Consider the following 23,398-nt stretch of genomic DNA (forward strand, 5'->3'; position numbering starts at 1 on the left):
TGATGTGTGGAGAATAACGACAAGGACAATGCTTGTATAGAAGAAGACTATGCTTGTACGGAAAACAAATACAGAGTATGGAGACCATGAGGTTTATATTATAAAATTGTAGTTTGAAGCCACATTAAACCACTATTTTAAGTTAATTGCATTCACGAAGTAAAATTGCCTTAAATTAATTGACTTGCTCTTATGGTTAAAACATATTGCATTGCTTCAAAGTTCGAATTGCCTTTGCTAATCAAAGTTGACAAACATTCTTGACCATCAATAAAATTCCTAATTAAGAAAAAAATTATTTGATTGCTTCTAATCAATATGCCACTAGTCGATAATTGGCGTCGAAGACTTGTTTAATTGTCATCATCTCATTGATTACTGTTAGATAAATTTGATTCAATCTATATATTACATAAATTATGAAATTTAAACTAATATAACGGTAATTAATATGAAAGTGAGCATCAATACCACTTTAGGTTAGGGAGCAAAAATACACTCCTAACCAATCTATTATACAATCAAATATGCGGAATCAAATATGCATGTCAAGCTGGCATCTGTATAGCTAAATAGTGAATATTATTAAGACTAAAGAAATAATATACTTGATGTATCGAGCTATATTCATAAAGTTGTATTATTAACGCATAGAAAAATCTCTTCATAAGTCACGAAATCGTATCAAAATTCAAGAGCATGCCATGAATAGGAGCCAACTGGGCGAAATGGCATCACAAAAAGGCAAATCCGTTTTCAATTTTGTATCGATTCTCACGCAACACTGTATTCCAATTTTGTTTGATTATTCGGTTAAAATGGACTTACCATTTCTGACCAAGAATCAAGGACATACCACCATCCATATTTTGGTACGGAATCAGATAACAGTAACTAAAAGTTAATTGTTGCTTATGTACCATACTTATCCAATCTGATTAGTTAAGCTATTATTTGTATCCTAATAGTGCAGATATAACACATCTTGTATTTTGCTATAGGTGTGTGGATAATATTACATACTTATCCAATCTGATTCGAGACTTGGGAGCAGCCTCTCCATAAATGGGGGTAAGGCTAGCCGACATTCACCTCTCCCAGACCCTGCGTAAAGCGGGAGCCTTGTGCACTGGGTACGACCTTTATCCAATCTGATTAGTTAAGCTATTATTTGTATCCTAATAGTGCTGATATAACACATCTTGTATTTTTCTACAGAGGTGTGTTATCCACACACCAATTTTTACTTCTCACACATCTCTTGTTAATTTATGTCAGTTAATATTTTTCAATTCATCCGATCTGACGGCCAAAAACTAAAAAAGTGTAAGAGAAGTAAAAAGGGGTGTGTGGATATCACACCCCTTTGCTATATTAAATACCATTAACTGACATGACATATGTACATCATTTATCATACTGTCGTTGTGAAAAACACATGGTGATGAACCGAGTAAAGTATGAATAATCCGAGTATATGCGTGTACATCAACTGCTGCATCATGTATTATATAAAAAAGAAGATCTAAAAAGAGGATCCAAACGTTTCTTAATAATTAATGTCTAATTCGGAACGTCAGTAACCAATCCATTATAATATTGGAAATATATTAACATACATTTCCTAGAACAAAAGTTGGCAATGCCAAGCGTGACTATACAGCAGAGGATATATACTTCCAAATCAAAAGGGAGGCTGGAAAGCAATCCAAATCATCTCACGATGATTGATAAAAGCAAGGGCAATGCGAAAAAAAGGAGGATATTACAGTTTAAAAATTAATTTATTTGCAATCTGAAATCTTAATCCAATGAATCCATACACAAATACATATATGATCATATCATATCATGTATATATATATGCACCATGCCACCATGTTTCTTATTCTGGTATGAAAACGTGTGAACTCAGGACTTTGGTTTTTCATTCCCCCACTACCCAATAACACCTCTCTCTCTCTCTCTCTCTCTCTCTCTCTCTCTCTCTCTCTGTTGGAGGCGCCGCCACTTTTGGTGGTGGCACCACGACTGCACTACCCTTTTACTGCCTTGTCGAACCCAACCACCCATTTTCACATTGTCTGCCTCTCACTACAAATAATCTACTCACTCAACCACTATAAATAATGTTCCCTTATATTCCCACCCCACCTCTCTCCCTCACCCATTTCTACAAATCCCTCCCCCACTATTTTTCGTTTCTCTCTCTAATTAAGCAGGGTTAGAAGCTAGCTAATCTCCTTCTTAATATCTCCGCCGCCGCGCCGCCGTCATTGTGAAGTGATGGGGTCGGCAAGAGGAGGCGTTGCTATGGTGGTTACAGCATTTCTATTGGCTGTTGGGTTTCCAACATGTTTGTCAGCTTCGGATATCAACAGGGTTAGCTTTCCCAAAGATTTCGTTTTCGGGACCGCCTCTTCTGCTTTCCAGGTTCGCATTTTTTAAATGACTCTTCTACCCTGTTATTAACTTAGTGGTAAAAGATAACTAATCATTCATTATTTCTCTTGATTGTAATTTTCTGTTTTTTGGTGTTTGGGGTTACCAGTAATCAGTGATTAATTTCTGGGCTTTGCATTTGCATGATGTACTTTGAGTTTCATGTTTTTCTCGTTATGTTCCTCTTAAAACTTAACCTGTAATTGTAAGTTAGGTGCGAGTGCATGTAGTTTATTTGATTAAAAACATTCAAACCAACGTCCGAGCCCTCGAGGTCTCGAGTTTGATTTGTCCTCGTAATATCGCTTGTTCAAAACAAAATTGCAAGTTGTAATTTGCAAGGCCCTTGCATCTGCAGATTCACAGTAATCTCTTGAAGATACAACGTGACTGGGAACATAGGGGCTTTTCCGGGTTTTAAATTCTTTTGCTCGGCAAACCCACTTGAGAAGTTTCAATTACCGAAATACCCCTTCATTTTTCCCCGGCTCTTCCTGTTTTTAGCCTTAAAAAAGGATCACTCTCTTTGCGATATTTGCAAAACCGGCCTTTGATTTTTATTTTATTTTTTCATATATATAGGGACCACGAAAAGATTAAGAGGAGTATTTTAATTGAGATTTTTAAAGATTTTTAAAGATTTTTAAAAGAGTTATAGATTTGTGAAGTTTGGTGGTTGTGGTGGAGTTTCATAGACTCATGTGAATTCTATCAAAAACTTAATTTCTAATGCTTAATATACATTATAAAATATTTCTAAATCCATCAAAATTCTTAATTTTTTAAAATACTTTAAAATCAATTCCTATATAAACACACAAGAGATCTTATTGACTACTTTAAAACTCTGATTAAATACATAAAAATTTCTATGGAGTTTTACGACCTAAATTTTGGTTTAATACCTATGAACTTCCATAGATTCATTTAAAATTTTGATTGAACACCCTTGAATTTGTAATTTTTTTTAAAATATTTTAAACTTCTAATTGAATACAACCCCCTAAACCCTCAACAAGGTTAATAATTCTTTTCATCAACCAAATATTGTTTTTGTTTTATAATTATTTAAGGTTATTAATATTATTTTTGGATATGATGCATAAATTATTTGAGGACTATGAGTATAAAAACAAAATTATTTACATTTTTTTCTTCTTATATTTGTCAGTACGAAGGTGCGGTTAAGGAGGATGGAAGGGGGCCTTCGATCTGGGACACATTTTCACATACTTTTGGTAATAATTTGTTATTTGTGGTTGATCTTCTTTTTGTTTTACATTTATATTATTTTGGCCATAATTTGGAACATTTACCAACTATAGAGTAGGTCTCTATGTGGAGAAATTCTATCATATTATTGGCTTATGCTATGTGAGTGTCTCACTTATCACGTGATTGTTAAGTGAAAAGTGAGACGATCACAAAGAGACATATCTTTGACAAAGCCGTCCATGTTTTAGGGAACAATTAAGAAACATACAAGAGATTTCATTATATTACCGATTTCACGTTAAGTGAGTGTCTCACTCATCACGTGATTGTTAAGTGAAAAGTGTGATGATAACATAGAGACATCTTCGATAACACCCAAATCATCCATGTTTTAGAGAACAATTCATAAACATACAACGCTTAATGCGTACGGATCATTTGCCTTGCGTTCCAGGTAAGATAGCTGATTTCAGCAATGCAGATGTTGCTTTGGATCAGTATCACCGTTATAAGGCAAGTCTAGTACTCAAACTATCCTTTGCTTTTTCTTGATTGTTAAATAGAACTATTTGTCTTTGATAAATGCCTGATTAGCAACATGTTAAATCATTTGCAAGCAGGAAGATGTGCAACTTATGAAGGATATGGGACTAGATGCTTACAGATTTTCGATATCCTGGACTCGGATTTTTCCCAGTAATCTCCATCAGTTCTATCAGTGTTTATTTCACATACAAGATTAGTTCAACAAATTTTAACTGTGAGTTTTTCGTATATCAGATGGAACCGGGCAAATTAATCAGGCGGGTGTTGATTACTACAATCGTCTCATTGATGCATTACTAGCCAAAGGTGCCTCTTACATTTTCATTGTTATCAGAACTTTATACGTACTTCCGACTTCGCATTAAGCTCTGTATGTATGCAGGAATTGAACCGTATGTGACCCTCTATCACTGGGACCTCCCTCAAGCCTTGGAAGACAGATACAACGGGTGGCTCAACCCTCAAATCATGTAATCAACGCAGACAATTTTGTGCCTCTAATTTTCGTAAGTTTGATTAACGATGACTTTTGGATTTAAGTGATTCATACGACCTTTGTCTATTGCAGAAAGGACTTTGCAACGTACGCGGACACATGCTTTCAACATTTTGGTGACAGGGTGAAGCACTGGATCACATTCAACGAGCCACATACATTTTCTGTACATGGATATGCTTCGGGCCTCCAGGCACCGGGAAGGTGCTCTATCATGCGTCCGCTCTTATGCAGGTCCGGAAACTCTTCAACTGAGCCTTACATGGTTGCTCACAATGTCATCCTGTCTCACGGAACTGTGGCTGATATTTACAAGAGAAAGTATAAGGTAAGAATGCTGGAACGAAGAAATATTCATGCGCATACCTATTAACAACAGAAGTTGATTGATGATGCTACTTGGCGTCTTTGCAGTCAAAACAGCGGGGATCGGTTGGGGCATCATTTGATGTTATCTGGTACGAACCAGAAACAAACTCAACAGAAAACGTCATTGCAACTAACATAGCCCAAGAATTTCAGCTTGGCTGGTAACCACAAGTTTGAGTTTATTACTTAGCTATATTCGACTAAGAACGGCCTTATAATTTGTGTGATCACCATGTTGGGACTGCAGGTTTCTTGATCCATTTATTTTCGGGGATTATCCAAGCTCTATGAGAAGAAGGGTTGGGAGCCGGCTGCCAACCTTTTCCAAATCCGAGTCTACTCTAATTAAAGGGTCCTTGGATTTTGTCGGCATTAATCACTACACTACCTTCTATGGTAAAAACGATACCAGGGATTTAATCGGAGGTCTACTTAACGGCAGCCTTTCAGACTCTGGTGCCATTACCCTTCGTAAGTACTCACATTGAACGCGCTACATATTCCACTTAACCGTTCTATGTTCCAGTTATTTCATAAGTTGTCGGAATCACCAATTCAGATATCAGGAAGTCGAAGACCAACTTGTTAAAGTTCTGTAACTTGTTATCATTCAACCTTTGTTGTTAGCTGAAACTATCTTTTCGTTTTCCTTGTTTTCAGCATTCAAAAACTGGAAACCTATTGGAGATAGGGTATGTTGTTACAGTTAAGATTTCATAAGTTCTGTTACTGTTGTTTGATTTTTTTACTTGATCCGACATGAATGCTCGTGTGAAATTGCAGGCGAATTCTATATGGTTATACATAGTCCCAGAGGGGATGAGAAAATTAATGAACTACATTAAGCAAAAGTACGGCAATCCTCCAGTGATTATCACCGAAAATGGTAATTTTTCGAGTAGAAAATAGAAGGGATTGGAAATCCAAAAGTTCTTCGTGTTCATGGGACATTTCCTGAGCTAATCTTCTTGGTTTCATTATTTTTCGCAGGCATGGATGACCCAAATAGCCAGTTCATTTCCCTCAAGGACGCTCTAAGGGATACAAAAAGGATTAAATACCACCATGACTATCTTGCAAATTTGCTAGCTTCAATCAAGTATTAACCACCTTTAACTAATCCACTAGCTATGAATCTACTTTTTCTTGTCCATCTTGTGTGGTGTCAAACCTGATATCGTTCTGTTTTCGTTGAATGCAGGCAAGACGGCTGCAATGTGAAAGGCTATTTTGCCTGGTCTCTACTGGATAATTGGGAATGGACGGCTGGATTCACTTCTCGATTTGGTCTCTACTTTGTGGATTATAAGGACAAGCTCAAGAGATACCCGAAGGACTCCGTTCAATGGTTCACGAATTTCTTGAATTCTACTCAAACAAGGCTATGATCATCTGAAGTTCTGCACTTGCACCCGAACTCATCGAGCACACGAGGGTTGTTGCAGTTCCTGTTTCTTTCACAAATAACATTATGATTCTATCAAACTTGAGACATGATTTGAAATCACAAGCTTTTGGCTTATGTTTGCAGTCAATATTGTTAGAGAAACATAAAAGGTTTGATTAGAGCACACGATAAACATTGCGAAACAGATGGCACTGATCTGCACACAAATTTCAGCACTTGGGACTTGGGAATGGTTTTGATGCAGCAAAGATCAGGAGCTAGATCATTGAGTGGTTGAATAGATCCGCTATAATGTTCAAGCTATAAAAAACTGTTTGCTCTCAAACATTTGACCCCAATTACCAGTAAGCTAGTACCTTAGGTCCTTAGACGGAAAAAAACTTTTCAGAGTCTCTGATTACGTTATTCGTAAGACATCTCTAAAAAAACATAAAATTACCTGTATTTTAATCGTGTCCAAATTTATGTTAGATCCACTCAATATGAGAGTTGTTCTAATCAAACAGTCATACCGAAGTTTAGACTTGGGTCAATTATGTTTCCCATACTCTTTATGTTGACCAGGAAGAGGTTTAATTTTGTTCACTACTTGTTAATGGAGCTCAAATCCTCCTCCATGATAAGGATATCGGAGCCAAAATCTAAGCCCTTGAATATGCCAATTGGCCTAACCATGAACAAGGGCGGCAATACATGACATATACATGTCCGTCGATTCAATCCTAATTTAGGTGAATTAACTATGACTATTGTTTTTTTTTCCGTTTACTTTCGTTATTATTAATGAATTTGGTGAAGGAAAGACGACCAAAAAGTTTGGGGGTATAATTACCCTCATTACTTTACCAGATAGCTAATATTGCCTCATTTTTCTCCATTTAAAAAATAAATAAATTTAAAAAAAACTAGAACTATTGTCAGTCATGATTCATCCAACTAATCACAATTTAATATTTCATTCATGTACATGTTAAATTGTAAGTTACTAATAAAAAAAAACATTGTGTTGCATTACAAAACACGAACAAAACTGCAAAAATTGTGAATAAAGCAATTGACTCGAACAAGTAATATGTTCATCTTCTAGCACTCAAGTTTGAATACCGCATTGGTAAACAATGATATTAACAATTGGGCCGTACAAACGTCCTTGACGCGTTTGCCTGCGATGGTATTGTTTGGCCAGAAGAAAATGATTAGTTGCCTAATTCAATTTAAAAAAAAATAAAATCGATGACTTGTTGTCGTAGCAATTACTCCAAAATTTCAACAAACAAAACAAAAAACGCACATTGTTTGGAATCACAGTCATAAGGCCAAACTGACACCAAAAGGAGTGGACACTATTATTTTACACAACAATTCCTCCTCTTTCTCTGTCACGTCTGACATAAATATTTGATAGTTTATATTATAGTTCTTCGGGTGTTGCTCACACAATTTTTTTTATTTTAAAAAAAAATTAATGAAAATGGTTTGAAAATTTTGAGTTTTAACGAAAATGACAAAAAAATGTTGTAAGTAAATAGTACCATGATTGACTTTTAGAGTAAAAATGTGATTTTTCGTTAAAGTAAACGGTACAAGAGCTTTTCGTTAAAACTCTCTTTATTTTTTACATCTCTTCTGTTAGTGTCTATCATTGGAGCATGTTCAATTCAATCAATTGGACCATCAAAAATTTAGATCGCTGTATAAAGTATAAAAATAATGTGTTAAGAAACCTATCCCAAATATACTTATTTCGAATGAAAAAAGCCCACATTTGTTATAACATATGCTACAAAAATTTTTTTTTTTTTTAAATATGCTGGTACAGAGAAACAAAGAAAGCCAACCATCGAAAATCTTCAATGATTGACCTTAGTCTCCAAAACGCTGCATAAGTTCTGGACCGCATCAATAACACCACTCTTTTTAATATTGGTCCAACAGCACACATTTTATATAGATAATTATTCACCGCATAATTTCCCTTCCTATTCGGATCTGTACCTACCAGTGAGGGTCTGGGGTGAGGCAATGTTGCAACAATATTACACCCCATATGTTTTCATTATGTATGCCTTGCATTGTACTCCATTTTCTTCTTTTGGTCCTACCAAAAGTTCTAATTATTTATTTAATCATATATAAAAGCTTCAGTTTCTATCACTCAATATTACGATCTGGTGATATTTCTTTTCACTTATGAGTGTGAGATTTTAGGTTTGAATCTCTTAAATGGTGAATTCAATACCAAATTAGGTTGCTCATTGTGTAACTTAACCGAACCCCTCCCTTCCGTTAATGTAAAATACATCGTTGTACTCCAAAAAAAAAAAAAAAACTTCACTTTCTGGTTTTTATATTTATTTTTGTGGATTTAATATTTAATGAAAATTGACACTTTATGGTACTTTTTTGGGCAAGATATATATAAAAATACAATTTTTCATACTCTTTTATACAATATATACTATGGCTCTACGTTATTTTGTTGGGGGGGGGGGGGGGGGGAGAAGGGTGGGTGTGTAAGGTTACAAGTCTTTATTTGGACCCCAATATTGTAATGTGTTGTGCGCGCATGATGCAAAACTAGCATGAAATTACAAGTAGTAGTAAAAAATAACATTCTAATTATAAGTAGTGGTAAGTAAAATTACATGAGTCTTACTTTATTTGAAATTGTAACGAGATTGTTCATTTTTTTTTTTTACATAGATGACGAATTTGTTGTTTACTTACTATTACTAATTACTAATATATTGTACGATTTAGTCCAAATAAAAAAAAATTTCAATTAGTGATTCATTTTTTTTAATAAAACTAGATTTAGATACAATCATAAAGCATGTATATAACATCTCACGTCGTCAAATGGAGTAGATCATCTAGGCTTTATATATATATTCTCATCTTTACCTAGCACAAGGCATTTTGGGAGCTCACTGGCTTCGGATTCCATTGAAACTCCGAAGTTAAGCGAGTTCGCACAAGATCAATCTCATAATGGATGACCCACTGAGAAGTTCTCATGTGAGTTCCCAGATTCAAAACTGTGAGGGCGTGGTCGGGACTCAAAGTGGATAATTCATAATATCGTGCTACGTTAGAGTCAAGGCGGGATGTGACAATGTATCTGTTAAAAAGTGAATCGACACATATGTTAATTTTATACATCTAAATAATTCTTTGACGAAAGAAATAAGATATTACCAAGGTGATCTTGTTATTGACACTTTAATAATCTTATTACGCACTCCTTATAAATTTATTTTTATTTTTTAATATAAAAAACTTGTAGTACACAATAAAATTTCTAAAATGCTATAAAAACAATCATTATAAATCTCGAAAACTAAATTTATTTCCAAATATGCGCACTCTATAAACACAAAAAAAAAATTATTATAATAAAATACCGCTTAAATATTGAATACTTTATAAATTTCTTCATAAAAACAGGAAAAGGACTAGCAATTGTATCTATTCATCTTATATCGGTTAGAAATCATTTAAAATTTAATATTCAAATATAAATAATACTTAATGAAAACTGACTACATGATGTATGATGAACGAACACGATTGCAAGATCCCTAAGATCCTTAGGAAAAAGATCATTTTCCATGAAAACAAACAAGGGAAAAACTGCATGTTGACTTTGAACTGTGGGAACTTTCTAGTTAGCAGCTCCAAAGCATAAATTATTTATTAAAAAAATATATCTAAACTTTTAAAATAAAAATTAAATAAATTACTGCACTTTTTCCTGCGTGATATTTGTTTCGTTTGGGTTAGGAAATGATGATGAATGCGTGAAAGGTGAAACGAAAACGTGTTGAATCAACGTGGCTCGGGCTGGTACCGTTTCCGGGTCACACAGATCTCGGTTGTTGGATCTTATAGACTCCTCACTGCGCTGTGAGCGTATATATACCCCTCAGATCTCCTACGTTAACTGCCATCAGAAGAAGAACACAGCTCTCCCTATCCTCTCTCTTCTCTCTCTCGCTCTTCTTCCGCATAAGATCTCTCTCGCTCTCTCCGCCGTCGACCTCCCGCCTCACATTGACTGAGGTAATATTCATCTGCTCTGCTCATTTGGTATTTCGTCGAGCTCCGTGGTTTTGCTCAATTGGGTTGTTTTCGATTTTTTTTGTTTATGGATATTTTTCGATATTGTTTTTGCATAATTCGATTTGGGTTCTATGTGTTGAGGTGTTTGATTCAGAAAGGTTGCTCATTTACTTGTGATGCTGTTTGGGTGTGCTGGAATGTGTAGATCTTTGTAGTTTCTCGCTGCTTGCTGTAGATCTGATTGGAATCGGTTTTAATTGCGAATTTGGATCTTATGATTTGAGATTTGCATTCTGTGGGTTGTAGAAATGGGATTGTTTAGCTGAATTTTGAAGAAATCATCTTTCATTTGCTTTAAAAACTGTGGATCTGCAAAAATTGTAATGAGTTTTTCGTCGATTAAACTTATAGATCTTGCGTTTACCTATCTCACACTTAGCTACAATTCTCTGTTTTAGTTTCATGAATCAGTATTATACTTTAAAATCGAAAAGGTTTTGACTTTTGAGCCTATTCTTCGATATGGTTGTCGGTACGAGACGAACTGATGGCTAGGCCCTTGTTTCCGTGGTTTAATCTTTTGCGTACATTTATGTTTTTCCTTCATCATGGATCACCAATTTGTCTCCTAGATTTGGATATCATACTGCACTCTGAATGGAATAAATGACACTCGGTTACCAATAAAGCTTGTTCGTCATCATTTTATATAAGGAAAATTAATGAAAAAGGCTTGAAAACTTTAAATTTTAATCAAGGATTTAACTTGGCTGCTGATTAGCAGCCCCTCCTGCTGAGAGCCTATCACGCGCGACACGTGTCCAAGTTGTGATTAAAAAATCACTACTTGGACACATGTCCAGCCGTGATTGGCTCTCAGCAGGAGGGGCTGCTGATTCTTCAGCAGCCAAGTCTTGTAGGTGTTATAAGTGAATAGTATCAGGAGTGACTTTTTAGAGTAAAAATGTCATTTTCGTTAAAAGTGAACAATATCGGGAGCGTTTCGTTAAAACTCCCAATATATTCGTTTATTTGTCCTTTTGTTCTTAATAAAAGTTAAAAGGCCGGTCAGGAGCAATTAGTCTTTTAAAGCTTTGATAATTCTATAATAACATAAAGATCTAGTATTTCAGTGCTTGGGCTGTTGCTTATCTCATTGTTTTGATCTGCTCGTCTTTAGGCCGTCAATAGCAGAACAAGATGGTGAAGATCTGCTGCATTGGAGCTGGATATGTGGGTGGGCCTACTATGGCTGTGATTGCCCTTAAGTGCCCAGATATTGAAGTAGCTGTTGTCGACATTTCTGTGTCTAGGATCAATGCCTGGAACAGTGATACGCTCCCCATATATGAGCCAGGCCTTGATGATGTGGTGAAGCAACGCAGAGGAAAGAACCTCTTCTTCAGCACTGATGTTGAAAAACACGTTATGGAGGCAGACATTGTCTTTGTTTCCGTTAACACGCCCACCAAAACCCAGGGTCTTGGAGCTGGCAAAGCCGCTGATCTTACCTACTGGGAGAGTGCTGCTCGTATGATTGCAGATGTATCAAAGTCTGACAAAATTGTGGTTGAGAAGTCAACCGTCCCAGTCAAAACAGCTGAGGCCATTGAAAAGATTCTGACCCACAACAGCAAAGGCATCAACTTCCAAATTCTTTCAAATCCTGAGTTCCTTGCTGAGGGAACTGCAATCGAGGACCTTTTTAGCCCAGATCGAGTCCTCATTGGAGGTCGGGAAACCCCAGCGGGCCAAAAGGCAATTCAAGCACTCAAGTCAGTTTATGCCCATTGGGTCCCTGAAGAAAGAATCATCTGCTCTAATCTGTGGTCTGCTGAGCTTTCAAAGCTTGCTGCCAATGCCTTCTTGGCACAGAGGATATCTTCTGTTAATGCCATATCTGCACTCTGTGAGGCAACTGGTGCAAATGTCCAAGAAGTGGCACATGCTGTTGGCAAGGACACAAGAATTGGGCCCAAATTTTTAAATGCCAGCGTTGGGTTTGGTGGGTCTTGCTTCCAGAAGGATATTTTGAACTTGGTATATATCTGCGAGTGTAATGGCCTTCCTGAGGTTGCAAATTACTGGAAACAAGTCATTAAGATCAATGACTACCAGAAGTCTCGGTTTGTGAACCGTGTGGTTTCCTCAATGTTCAACACAGTCTCGGGTAAGAAGATAGCAATCTTGGGATTTGCCTTCAAGAAGGACACTGGTGATACTAGGGAGACACCTGCCATTGACGTGTGCAAAGGGCTGTTGGGTGACAAGGCCCGGCTGAGCATATACGACCCTCAGGTGAGTGAGGACCAGATCCAGAGGGATCTTTCTATGAAGAAGTTTGATTGGGACCATCCCATTCATCTTCAACCTCAGAGCCCCACTACTGTGAAGCAAGTTGGTGTAGTCTGGGATGCTTATGCGGCAACAAAGGATGCTCATGGAATCTGCATCCTGACCGAGTGGGACGAGTTCAAGAGTCTTGATTACCAGAAGATTTATGATCAGATGCAGAAGCCTGCATTTGTGTTCGATGGAAGGAACGTGGTGGATGCTGAGAAGCTGAGGCAAATTGGGTTCATTGTTTACTCCATCGGAAAGCCCCTGGACGAGTGGCTCAAGGACATGCCCGCCGTGGCGTAAAGACTTGATGACGAGGAGCGAAGAAGCACAGTAATTTCAAGATCGATCCGCTTGTGGGTAAAAGTTCTGTCAGTTCTGAAGTTTGTTACCGAGAGTGGATGCTTAATTTGTCCTTAATTTTTACCTTCTTGTATGATTTTGTTATTTCACTATTCTTAAACTTGGGGGTTTATGTTGCGTCATATGTTACTTGTAATAGTATCCTTAATACAGTTCGTGAGCTTTGTCCTCGGCTTAGTGGAATATATCTCAATTTGTTATTTTCTTAGTTTAATGTAATAAAATCAGAAACCAGGAAATTATATTTCTGCTGATCTTCCAAGAGAATCGAGAGGTCCTCGAACGTCCTTCAAATGATCTTTTACCGGCTTTCAGGTGGTCCCTGGACCATCTGGGTCCCCTTTTGAATTTGTCCATAAGTGTAATATGACTTTTCTTACAAAGATTTGGTGAATTGGAAATTTCATCATTTGTCACGCTATCACTGGCATCAAATGCTACATGTTATTCAATATTACGAGTGTTTAGCAATTTTTTGTTTTTTTCTAGTATAAAGTGAGCAAAAGTTTGGAATTTTTAATCCAAGTTTGAATTTACGAATGTATTATTTGAGAATACATTCCCTATCTTTAAACTTGGTGGCCAAAAGTAAGATGTCACTTCATATGGTATCACGGTTGGGTAGAGAGAAAATTAGTTTGGTTTTATTTTTTTTATTTTACCCAAAAAAAAGGTAAAAACAAATGGCTAGGAATTTTTTTTTATCAAAAAAAGTTTGTGAGGAGCTTTCTCCTGTTAAACTCTCTTTATTTTTCTCTATTTTTTCAAACAATAACATTAGACAGTAGGGACCTTATCGTAAATTCAATTCCACAAAAGACGGCTTCAGCCCTTTGGGCTTATATATGGTCCAGCCCACACCAATACACTCTTTCGGTATCAAGATTAAACCGGTTTTTTTACCACCTGGACCGCTTCTTTTACATAAAATGCACGAACCGTAGTCCCTTTATCTTTCATCGTCATCCCCTTCCGATTCGATCCCAAGCAGGTTGACCTAAATTTGTTTCCAGATTTCCCCAAATTTCTTATCATAATCGTTGAATCGGTTGTCCGTTTGTTTGAATTCGAATCTCCGCTGTCGATTAATCACAAATTCTACCCAATCCGTTGGCCTCGCACAATTCTAGGGTTTCGACTCTGAATCGGCCCCTTTCGCCTCGTAATATTCCAATCCCTCTCGTTTATTGGATCTATTTTCTGTCTTCTTGCTTTGCCCTCTCGAATTTGCTCCTAATTTTGTATATTTTTTCGGCCGCGTCGAATTTCTAGGGTTTCGAAGAGTTCGTCTCATTAGGGTTTGTTCTTTGTGTAATTTCGGTTAGGGGTTTTGTTCGCCTCACCTCTCTATCGCCATTTCGTGTATTTTTTTGTCAATAATTCCACGATTTCACTTGGTAATTGCAATTTCTAGGGTTAGGGTTTTCTAAAAAAATTCACCTTCTTTATTTGGTAAAATTGGATTAGGGTGACGGTTCCTAAGGCCGGTCAATCTGTTTCTGTTCATAATTCAGCGTTCAATTGTATTACTTAAGCCGTCTACTGTTCCTCTGAAGAATTAATAGAGGTACAATTTTGTTGTTGTTACTTTAATTTTGTGATGGGTTTTGTTGTAATTATTGTGAGTTTTTTTCCCTATCAGTTATCATTATTATTCTTATGCTGACAAATAAATCTGATAAATGGAAACAGTATTGAGATTGAGATTGAATATTGATATTATTCAAAATATTTTGTTAGTTATTAAGCTTAAGTTGGAATATGTGGTCTGGTGAAATGATAAAAAAGGCTTAAGTGGTCTGTGTTCAAGTGAAGATATGTTGGTGTTTTGATAAGTGGGTGAGCAATTGAAAGCAAGTTATGCGGGTTTTGGCGGGTTTGGATTAGCAACATTACATGGCTGCGGTCTTGGCTTTGGAAAAATTTCTATGAAAAATGTAGTTTTGTTTTTTTCCTGCTAAACGCCTAAGTATTATTGTTGTTGGTGTTGTCATGCATATTTTCAAAATTCTCATAGAAAATTATTTGGGCTTCAGGTTAATATGGGATTCAAAAGGCCCTTTGATGATGTCGAGTTCCAGGAGCTTCCTTATAAGCACTCAAGACAGCATGAATTCGGTGATAGGCGCTCACCATTTTCTGATGCTGTTCCTTGTAATGGCGCTCCCCGAAAAACTTGTGTTTCAGGTAAATGTTATTTTGGGATTACATTACCTTCGTTTTCTCTTTTTTAGCTAATAAAGCCCTGCTATTTTAATTACTGAACATGTTTGTTTTGATAGATTCATGGTGAAGTCTAATCTTGTTTTCCATAATTCAGGGGAGAATCGGAATGGTGATTGTAAATCTCAGTGGCTTGACATTCTTGAAAAATACAGTGTTGCTGAAGGTTCAACATCTGTCAACAAGGGTTGTGCTTCCTTCTCATCGGTAACTAGGAGTTGTGGTGAAGAAGATGTGCGGTCTGGACCAGATGCTTATTCAACTCCTACTGAGGATTTCAAATTTGACTTCCCAAGGAGAACATGTGTTCCTTGCAAGGATGCTTATTCTTCTTTGTTTGACTGCTCTCCAAGAAAACAAGTTCCTGTTGGACCAGATCATCAGGCCATTATCCCCACTTGGAGTGGACGCATGAATTTGTCGGATCAGAAAGATGAGATTAATAATGACAGTGAGGAAAAGCTTTTAGGAACTTGTGTCATTCCAATGCCTGTGTCAGACCTATCACCTCTTGAGTGTGATAAGGTTGGACTTGGTCGAACAGATTGTAGCTGCCTGGACGCAGGTTCAGTCAGGTGTGTGCGACAGCATGTCATGGAAGCACGGGAAGAACTTAGAAGAACCCTTGGAAATGAAAAGTTTGTGAAGTTGGGGTTTTGTGACATGGGGGAGGAAGTGGCACGACGATGGAGTGAAGAAGAAGAGCAGACCTTTCTTGAGGTTATTTACTCCAATCCTGCATCATTGAGGAGGAAGTTTTGGAAGCAGTTGTCTGCAGTGTTCCCTTCTCGAAGTAAAAGGGAACTGATCAGCTATTATTTTAATGTGTTCATGCTTCGCACGCGGGGTGCTCAGAACAGGTCTAGTATACTAGACATAGATAGTGATGATGATGAGTGGCATGTAAACGATGGGGGTTCCAATGACGGGAGAATTGCTGAAGATGATGAAGACTCCGTTGTTGAGTCTCCTTATTATCAAGGTGATCATTTGGGCCATGAAGAGGATTACTCCGAAGAAGATAGTAGTGATGATGATGATGGTGACGGTGATGGTGATGTGGGGCATGTTGGAGGAGATTCTAGCGAAGAAGATGGCAGGATAGATCATGTGGCACAATCATACATGCTGAACTCAGTTAACGAAGGAAAGTTTGATACAGTTGGGGATTGGGAAAATAATTCAGGGTGTACTGGAGAGGAATTTGATTTCCAAGATGACTCGTGCGTATCTTTCGAATTTCAGTCCTATATGCATGACAGCAAATGCTTGGATAGCCAACCGGATGCATCCGGTGATGTAGCTGGTCATGCATATTTATCGGAGCCTTGCAACGCTAAAGTTTGGGACGCCAGATTCACGGTGGACACCATGAAAGGCGATGATCTACTGCCGACGTGGAGTATGATTGAAGGCATATTCGATCAAGGCATGGAGGATTACAGGATGAAGGATGAGCGCAAGGCTCCAGCTGGTGGCTAGTCGCGTGTGGGTTAGGAAATAATTCTTTTAACCCAAATAATTGTTACCGTAAATTCTGTACAGCTCTTGTTTTGAGATTGGAAGCTAAGTTTCTATGCAAGGGAGCTTTTCTCAATTTTTATTTTTTTCTGTTTATTAATATTTTTTTCCCGAAGCACAGGTGATTTGATATCCGGTGTTTCTTTTTGTACAAAAATCCATGGAATCAGATATTCCTCCTGTATATGTCAAGTTTTCTCATTGGAATATTCCTGTCATTTGTAATTTTGTGTGCCTTCATTACCTCTTTATTTACAGTCCCATAGCAGGCAGCCACACTGTTTTCTCCTCGTGAGAATCTTCATCAAATACTTCCCCCCCCCCCCCCCCCCCTCTTCTCCTCTCCTCCCTTTTTTTTTTTTTTTTAATGTCTCGGACTGGTGATATTCACTCTCGTTTTCTTATTCAGCGCTCGTATAAAGTAGGAAAACATGTGCGAAGTCGTGGTTGGTGATATTTTTCAACTTAATGGGTGACTGGATGAAGTCGAGTAAAGAAAAACAAACATAAATCCAATAAAATGTATAGTTGCGGCAGTCTTTAAGGAATACGGATGCTCTCCGGATCCTCTTTATGTGGATCATGAGAATCGTGTCCGTTCATCGTATATCGTGCGATCAGAAATTATTTTAAATATTTTTATGTAAAATTAAACACAAACGGTATCTGATAAAAACTATACGATGTACGATAAACGAACACGATTTATTAATTCCCAAAATTCTCCCCAAAAGGATCTAGAGAGTATCATGTTGGGTCTTTAAGTACTCTGCTTAGAATTTATAATGGGAACCGGATCCCCTCCAGATTCAAAGGAACTGAGTCTAAAGATCAAATGATCCGGACTATTGAAATTTGATCCAAAAGCTACAAACAAGAGCTCCTCTAAAATTTATAATAATTGTAACCGTTTGATTAAATTTTAATGACCTAAATCATTTGATTTTTGAGCTCAATTCCTTTGGATCAGAACGGATCCGGTTCCTTTATAATGAGGAAGGACTGACATGCATGCTGCAATTGCGATTCTCTTATCTGCAAAGTCAAGTCAATGCTTTTAAAAATGGGTAGTTTTTTTTTTTTGTCGAAAATTGGTGGTTGAATTCTTTAATTCTTTTGTGTTGGCCACGTGGAATTCTTCAGCTGATTAGGCAAAATTTTGGTCAATTACAAGGGAAAGGGACCTCATAATCCCTTTCCACCTAAGCCAACTGAGCATAAAATCCGGACCCTTAAAATTTGATCTAACAGCTAAAAACAGGGGATTCCATTAAAGTTATAATAATTTTAGCCGTTAGATTAAATTTCAAGGATTTGGATTTTGTGCTCAGTAGGCTCAGGTGGAAGGGATCAGGATGATCCCTTTCCAATTACAAGATGTCAAACAACTCTATGAACTTTAAAACTCATTAAGGGTGCGTTTGTTTGCACTCACTGGCATTCACTAGATTGGACTGGATTAACTGGCAGAGTAGTCCCGTTTGTGTTACACGCTAGGACAAAGTTTAATGAGACTTACCCCGACTAAATGGGACTAAGCTCTTCGCTAAAGGGTCTTAGCGAAACCTCCCGAAATCGACCGGACTACTAAGCCCACTCCTCTCCACTTCGCCCCTCCCATCTACCAACTTCCTACTTCACCCCTCTCATCTACCATTTTCATCCCATATCCAGCAAAATTCAAAACAAAAAAGCAAAAAAAAAAAAATTACAAAATTACAAAATCTCTATGCATATGAAATGCGTAACAGTCACTCTAATCACACATGCACCAAGTCTTGACTCCTTTATTGTAGACCTTTGCCATTGACGCCAGAGAAGTATACCCATGAATACCCAGATGACCTAGACTTTGATTCGAGTTTTGATTCACCAATTGGGTCTTAGGGAGAACAAAAGGAAGAAAAGAGGGAGATGAACGGAGAACAAAAGGAAGAAGAAGATGGAGACGAAGAGGGAGAGGGACGAAGAAAAATTAGGAAGAAAACTGAGGGAGAGGGCCAGAGAAAATTTAGGAAGAAAAAGGGGATGAACGGAAAACAATTGGGAATGGAAGGAGGTTTCTAGAATGAGAAAATAGTCAGAAGTAATAATAAAATATTACTAAATATGAATTAAATAATATAATATTGGAATTTGTTATTAGTCTGTTTCTTAGTCCTGATACTACATCAAACGCTTCACTGAATCAGTTCAGCTTAATTTAGTCTAAGCTAATCCAAGTTAGTTCCCAAAGCTAGTCTAGTCCGAAATAAGCCGGCGTAACAAACGCATCCTAAGTTTGACCCAAAAAAATTACGTTTGATCTATTGGTTAGAATAGTGTGCCTGTCTTTTAAAATTTGAATTTTGTTAATAGATACAAATAGTAAAGATTAGAAGATACAACCGAGCGGAGAATTTTCCCTTACCCAATTGTCATATGAGTTTTAAACAAAAAATATGATCTGGAAAATGGCAAGCATGAAATTTTAATAATTAAACATCTGCAATGGATATATGACAAGGAGATGACTACAATATGGGCGGTTGACTTGATCAAAGAAACTGGTAATTACTAAGCAAATGTGACTTTCTATGAATTGAATAGTGTGAAACTTACACATTTTATTTTGGTGTTTGATGAATTGGGAATAACATGTGTCATCTTGGTCAGCATCTAACTTCAAGATTAGTTTGATGATTTCAATCTTAGCTGTTGAATCGTATATAAATATTGTTTTACAAAAGAGTCATGACCAGTCATATACTAATGTAGTGGGAAAGTGATTAGAAAGTAAAGAAAACTCATTAATATGTTGAGATATACCTATCATTTATGCAAATACATTTCCTTTTCGGACTTTGCTAGATGCAATTACTCTTTTTGGCGCATAAAGGCTCGTAATTGCATCAATAGATGAGAGTCACCTATCGGCGTGTTGAAGACTGTCCCCAGCACTCCTTGAACTATATGACTATAGGAAGCTTATAAAACAATAAAGACCTGACCTTTGGTTGAAGATGTTTCAATTTTACACTATTTTATTGGTTAGTATTATCCACTCGCTTATTTTTACTTTTCACACAATTTTTTTAATTTTTAGTTATCAGAACGAATGAATTGAAAAATAACAATGACCTAAAATTAATAAAAATGTGAGAAGTAAAAATAATTAGGTGAATATCGTTATCGTATAAATTTTAGACTTCCTCAAACCTTGGGATCCTCAATACACACCCAGCAATCCTGGCCGTCAAGTTGAGCAGCGAAGACGTCTCACTTGACAACACGTGCTGCCAATTTTTTATTCCCTTTTTATCTTTTGCTTCCATTCCATGCATGGAATTCTTCTCCGACTATAACACAAGCTAGAGAGAGAAAGAGCTTAGAGAGAGAAAGTGAGAGAGAAGAATCTCTGAATCAGTCATGGCTTAAGCTTTGATTGTGTTTTACAGGCCTCTTCATCGCCATCACTGGCGAGAAGAAACCCATTTCTCCAAAATTTGATCTTTTCGATTTAATCCCAATTTTTGTTTTCAACATTGAAAAAAGGGATTGTGGGTTATACTTTGATATGGAATTTAAAGGGTCCCTTTTTGTTGGGTCGGATCTCGTACTCCACAAAACCGTCACATCTCAACACTTCAATTCTCCCATCTGTTCATCACCTGCAATAAAGCTCCAAACTTTGTGATCTATTTCTTCAGCGGCTAGCTCGATCTGAGAGAGATTGTGCTCTGTTTCTCTCTGCCATTTGGGTATTTTTTACTGCAACCATTTAACCGAATAATGCTGCATTCTAGCTACTTCGTTTGAGGTAAGTTTTGCTAATTTTACTTTGTTACTGCTGCCCCATCTTTTGGTTTTGACTATTGAGTGATGAAAAGAAATCCAACCATGGAGAGAGAAGATCAGAACAATCAGAACCAGAAAAAGAAATTTGTGTGCAAGTTTTGCAGCAAAAGGTTCCCCTGTGGGAAGTCATTGGGTGGTCACATAAGAACCCATCTGAAGATTCTGAACAAAAAACCAGCTATTCAAAAAGAAGAAGAGGAAGAAGATGATGAAATTATAGCCAACGCTGCTTCTAGGATTGTAAAGTTTTCACCTTTAGATGGTGGGCATTCTGGGTATTCTCTCAGAGAAAACCCCAAGAAAACATGGAGGTTTTCGGATGCGGACCCCAATTTCCAGTTGCAGCAGGAGAAGGCGTGTAAAGTATGCGGCAAAGGGTTTCAGTCACTGAAAGCTCTGTGTGGTCACATGGCTTGTCACTCGGAGAAGGAGAAGCTGATGAACAAGCTTGAAGAAATCTTAGAGTTCGATGAGAAGCAGAAGCTGCTTGATGTAATGGACAGTCAGTCGGATACTGAGACATCGGCTCCTCCGAGGCAGAGAAGGATATCCAAAAGATTGAAGCAGCAGAATCTGGATGTTTACTCGTCTGTGGCAAATGGTGGTTCGTCATCTGGTGGTTCCGGAATCGAGCAAGAGCAGCAAGAAGTTGCTATTTGTTTGATGATGCTGTCACGCGATTCGGGTAGTAAAGGGGGTTTGAATTCGTTTGCTGAGTCTTCAGACAACACCTCTGTGGTTTTGGAGGCGAAATCATCGTCTATCGATGTGAGGATTAGTACTAAGAAAGGTATGAACTGTGCCTATAAAGTGAGTGATGTTATAGGGATGAAGAGAGCAAGAGAGAAAAAGTTCAAATGTGAGGAGATGGGTGTTTCTGACAATTCTGATTCCGGGTATTTTAGACATGAACGACCTAAGAAAGTTGATTCGGAAGTTTCAGAAGATGGGTTTTTTAGGAATGGTGAATTTCACAAGGGTAGAGCAGAATTTGGATCCAGAATCGAGGGATATGAGTCCTATGATGTGAAATTAAGGAAGGGTTTTCGTGTTGAATCTGAATTAGGCAAGGATGTGCCAAATGCAGAAGATCGTAGTCCTGATCAAGTGCATGGAGATAGAAGGACTTTGAAGTATGCATTGAGAAATACAACCAAGAATGGAACTTTTCACAGACCAATAGCTGATGATTCTTCCAATGTCGAACCCTGCAGAAATACACGAAAGAGCGGAAAATACGAGTGCTTGTTGACATGTAACAAAACGTTCCATTCTCACAGGGCTCTTGGGGCGCACAGAGCAAGTCACACCAAGACCACTGCTTACTCTGAGTCCATCTATGAGAGTGGGGAAAACAGCATGGACACCGATCCCTCTCCAATTCTGACACCCGCAAGCAGCAAGCTTGCTGAGCAGCCTTGCAGTGGGAAGAAACCAATGGATGATCAGGACTTCAGTGGCAGTGCAAAGAGATGTTCAGGGTCCAAGAAAAGCAAGGGGCATGAGTGTCCCTTCTGCTTCAAGGTTTTCAGGTCAGGCCAAGCTTTGGGCGGTCACAAAAGGTCACATTTTGTTGGGGGATGTGAAGTCAAAACTGTGGTACTTGGGCAGCAAGAACCTGATCAATCCCCTCCTCATGAGGCTGAAATCACAGCACTATTTGATCTCAATCTTCCAGCTCCAATGGAGGATGAAGCACATGACCATTTTGAATACATGGCGTGGTAGGTCGGAAGATAGGGTTTTTTAGTATGAACCGAAACATAGTATGCATCTTTCGACGTTGAATTCTTAATAGTACATCCAGCCGTTCATTCACTTGGTCCATTTTAGAATTTCGTGCAAGAAGAAGCAACAAAAGCATGAAACTTTTTTGGTGGGTCTCATTATCTGCAACTGTAATGATGCAAATGAAGGCGAAGTACAGGCAATGTGGTTAATTATTTGTCTCTTTGGGTCCCATCAGTTCAAAGGATGCCTTGCAGAGGTAATGGTTGCAACTTTTAGTTTTAAGGGGGTGGAAGAATTGAGTTGTTCTTGCAATTTTCCATCTTCTTTTAGTTTTTCTTTTCTTCTAAATAATTTATTTCATCATCTTTCTCATTTGTAGGGCACTTTGATCTGTTTCTTCCCAAAGCATATAGTTATTAGGAACTTATTTGTTTCTCTCTCTCTGACAATTTTAAATTATTATATGTTATCCTACACTGTTTTGGAATGTCTCATAATATTGTTTATCAACAAATTTTCAACTATAAAATTACTAGGAGTATGATAATATAAAAGCCAAAAGTTGGAGAGGTTTTTGAGACGAACCTGGAGATCTGGACCACTCATTAGCCCATCTCACTGACTGATCTCATACAAACAGAAGGCTTGAATTTCTCTCTTGTACGGTCCAGATTTCTCAATGCATCGACTCAAAACTTTGAAATTCATAAAGAATCTCAATTCTTTAAACTTTTCCATTTAAAGTTACAAGTAAAAGAGAAGGGAGAGAGGTGTGCTCTTGAAAATTACCTCATTTATGAAAGCCACATTTGATCAAGTGTCACTTTCCATCACCTAGGAGTAGG

General features: G+C 37.5%; 4 protein-coding genes across 5 annotated transcripts; all 4 read left to right on the top strand.

Moving 5' to 3' along the window:
* Positions 1–1,886: 1,886 nt before the first annotated feature.
* Positions 1,887–6,603, top strand: LOC126606403 (beta-glucosidase 40-like). The gene is made up of 13 exons (XM_050273784.1): positions 1,887–2,433; positions 3,614–3,680; positions 4,112–4,174; positions 4,282–4,353; positions 4,438–4,509; positions 4,586–4,673; positions 4,772–5,027; positions 5,114–5,229; positions 5,316–5,539; positions 5,729–5,760; positions 5,852–5,954; positions 6,059–6,167; positions 6,270–6,603. The coding sequence occupies exons 1-13, from the start codon at positions 2,287–2,289 to the stop codon at positions 6,454–6,456; spliced, it is 1,536 nt and encodes a 511-aa protein (XP_050129741.1). The 5' UTR covers positions 1,887–2,286; the 3' UTR covers positions 6,457–6,603.
* A 3,662-nt stretch (positions 6,604–10,265) lies between these two features.
* LOC126607081 (UDP-glucose 6-dehydrogenase 1) lies at positions 10,266–13,441 on the top strand. Its single transcript, XM_050274514.1, has 2 exons — positions 10,266–10,538; positions 11,719–13,441. The coding sequence occupies exon 2, from the start codon at positions 11,739–11,741 to the stop codon at positions 13,179–13,181; it is 1,443 nt and encodes a 480-aa protein (XP_050130471.1). The 5' UTR covers positions 10,266–10,538; positions 11,719–11,738; the 3' UTR covers positions 13,182–13,441.
* A 681-nt stretch (positions 13,442–14,122) lies between these two features.
* Positions 14,123–17,210, top strand: LOC126607080 (uncharacterized). 2 transcript variants are annotated; one of them, XM_050274513.1, is made up of 3 exons: positions 14,123–14,403; positions 15,278–15,428; positions 15,562–17,210. In XM_050274513.1, the coding sequence occupies exons 2-3, from the start codon at positions 15,284–15,286 to the stop codon at positions 16,944–16,946; spliced, it is 1,530 nt and encodes a 509-aa protein (XP_050130470.1). In that variant the 5' UTR covers positions 14,123–14,403; positions 15,278–15,283; the 3' UTR covers positions 16,947–17,210. The 2 variants fall into 2 exon arrangements, with proteins under 2 accessions (XP_050130470.1, XP_050130469.1); XM_050274512.1 differs by having other exon boundaries at positions 14,126–14,808.
* Positions 17,211–20,317: 3,107 nt separating this feature from the next.
* LOC126606361 (uncharacterized) lies at positions 20,318–23,050 on the top strand. The gene has a single exon (XM_050273729.1). The coding sequence runs from the start codon at positions 20,847–20,849 to the stop codon at positions 22,548–22,550; it is 1,704 nt and encodes a 567-aa protein (XP_050129686.1). The 5' UTR covers positions 20,318–20,846; the 3' UTR covers positions 22,551–23,050.
* The last annotated feature ends 348 nt before the right edge of the window (positions 23,051–23,398 follow it).

Source organism: Malus sylvestris, chromosome 16 (genome assembly GCF_916048215.2).
Source record: "Malus sylvestris chromosome 16, drMalSylv7.2, whole genome shotgun sequence".
In the NCBI taxonomy this organism is placed as follows: Eukaryota; Viridiplantae; Streptophyta; class Magnoliopsida; order Rosales; family Rosaceae; genus Malus; species Malus sylvestris.

What these genes read in the sequence shown, in the direction of transcription:
- LOC126606403 (XM_050273784.1), top strand. Translation starts at nt 2,287, where the DNA reads ATGGGGTCGGCAAGAGGAGGCGTTGCTATGGTGGTTACAGCATTTCTA. An exon ending in TGGCTCAACCCTCAAATCAT is followed by an intron (nt 4,674 to 4,771) that starts GTAATCAACGCA and finishes TGTCTATTGCAG; the next exon opens with AAAGGACTTTGCAACGTACG. An exon ending in AATTTGCTAGCTTCAATCAA is followed by an intron (nt 6,168 to 6,269) that starts GTATTAACCACC and finishes CGTTGAATGCAG; the next exon opens with GCAAGACGGCTGCAATGTGA.
- LOC126606361 (XM_050273729.1), top strand. Translation starts at nt 20,847, where the DNA reads ATGAAAAGAAATCCAACCATGGAGAGAGAAGATCAGAACAATCAGAAC.
- LOC126607081 (XM_050274514.1), top strand. Translation starts at nt 11,739, where the DNA reads ATGGTGAAGATCTGCTGCATTGGAGCTGGATATGTGGGTGGGCCTACT.
- LOC126607080 (XM_050274513.1), top strand. Translation starts at nt 15,284, where the DNA reads ATGGGATTCAAAAGGCCCTTTGATGATGTCGAGTTCCAGGAGCTTCCT. An exon ending in CCGAAAAACTTGTGTTTCAG is followed by an intron (nt 15,429 to 15,561) that starts GTAAATGTTATT and finishes TCCATAATTCAG; the next exon opens with GGGAGAATCGGAATGGTGAT.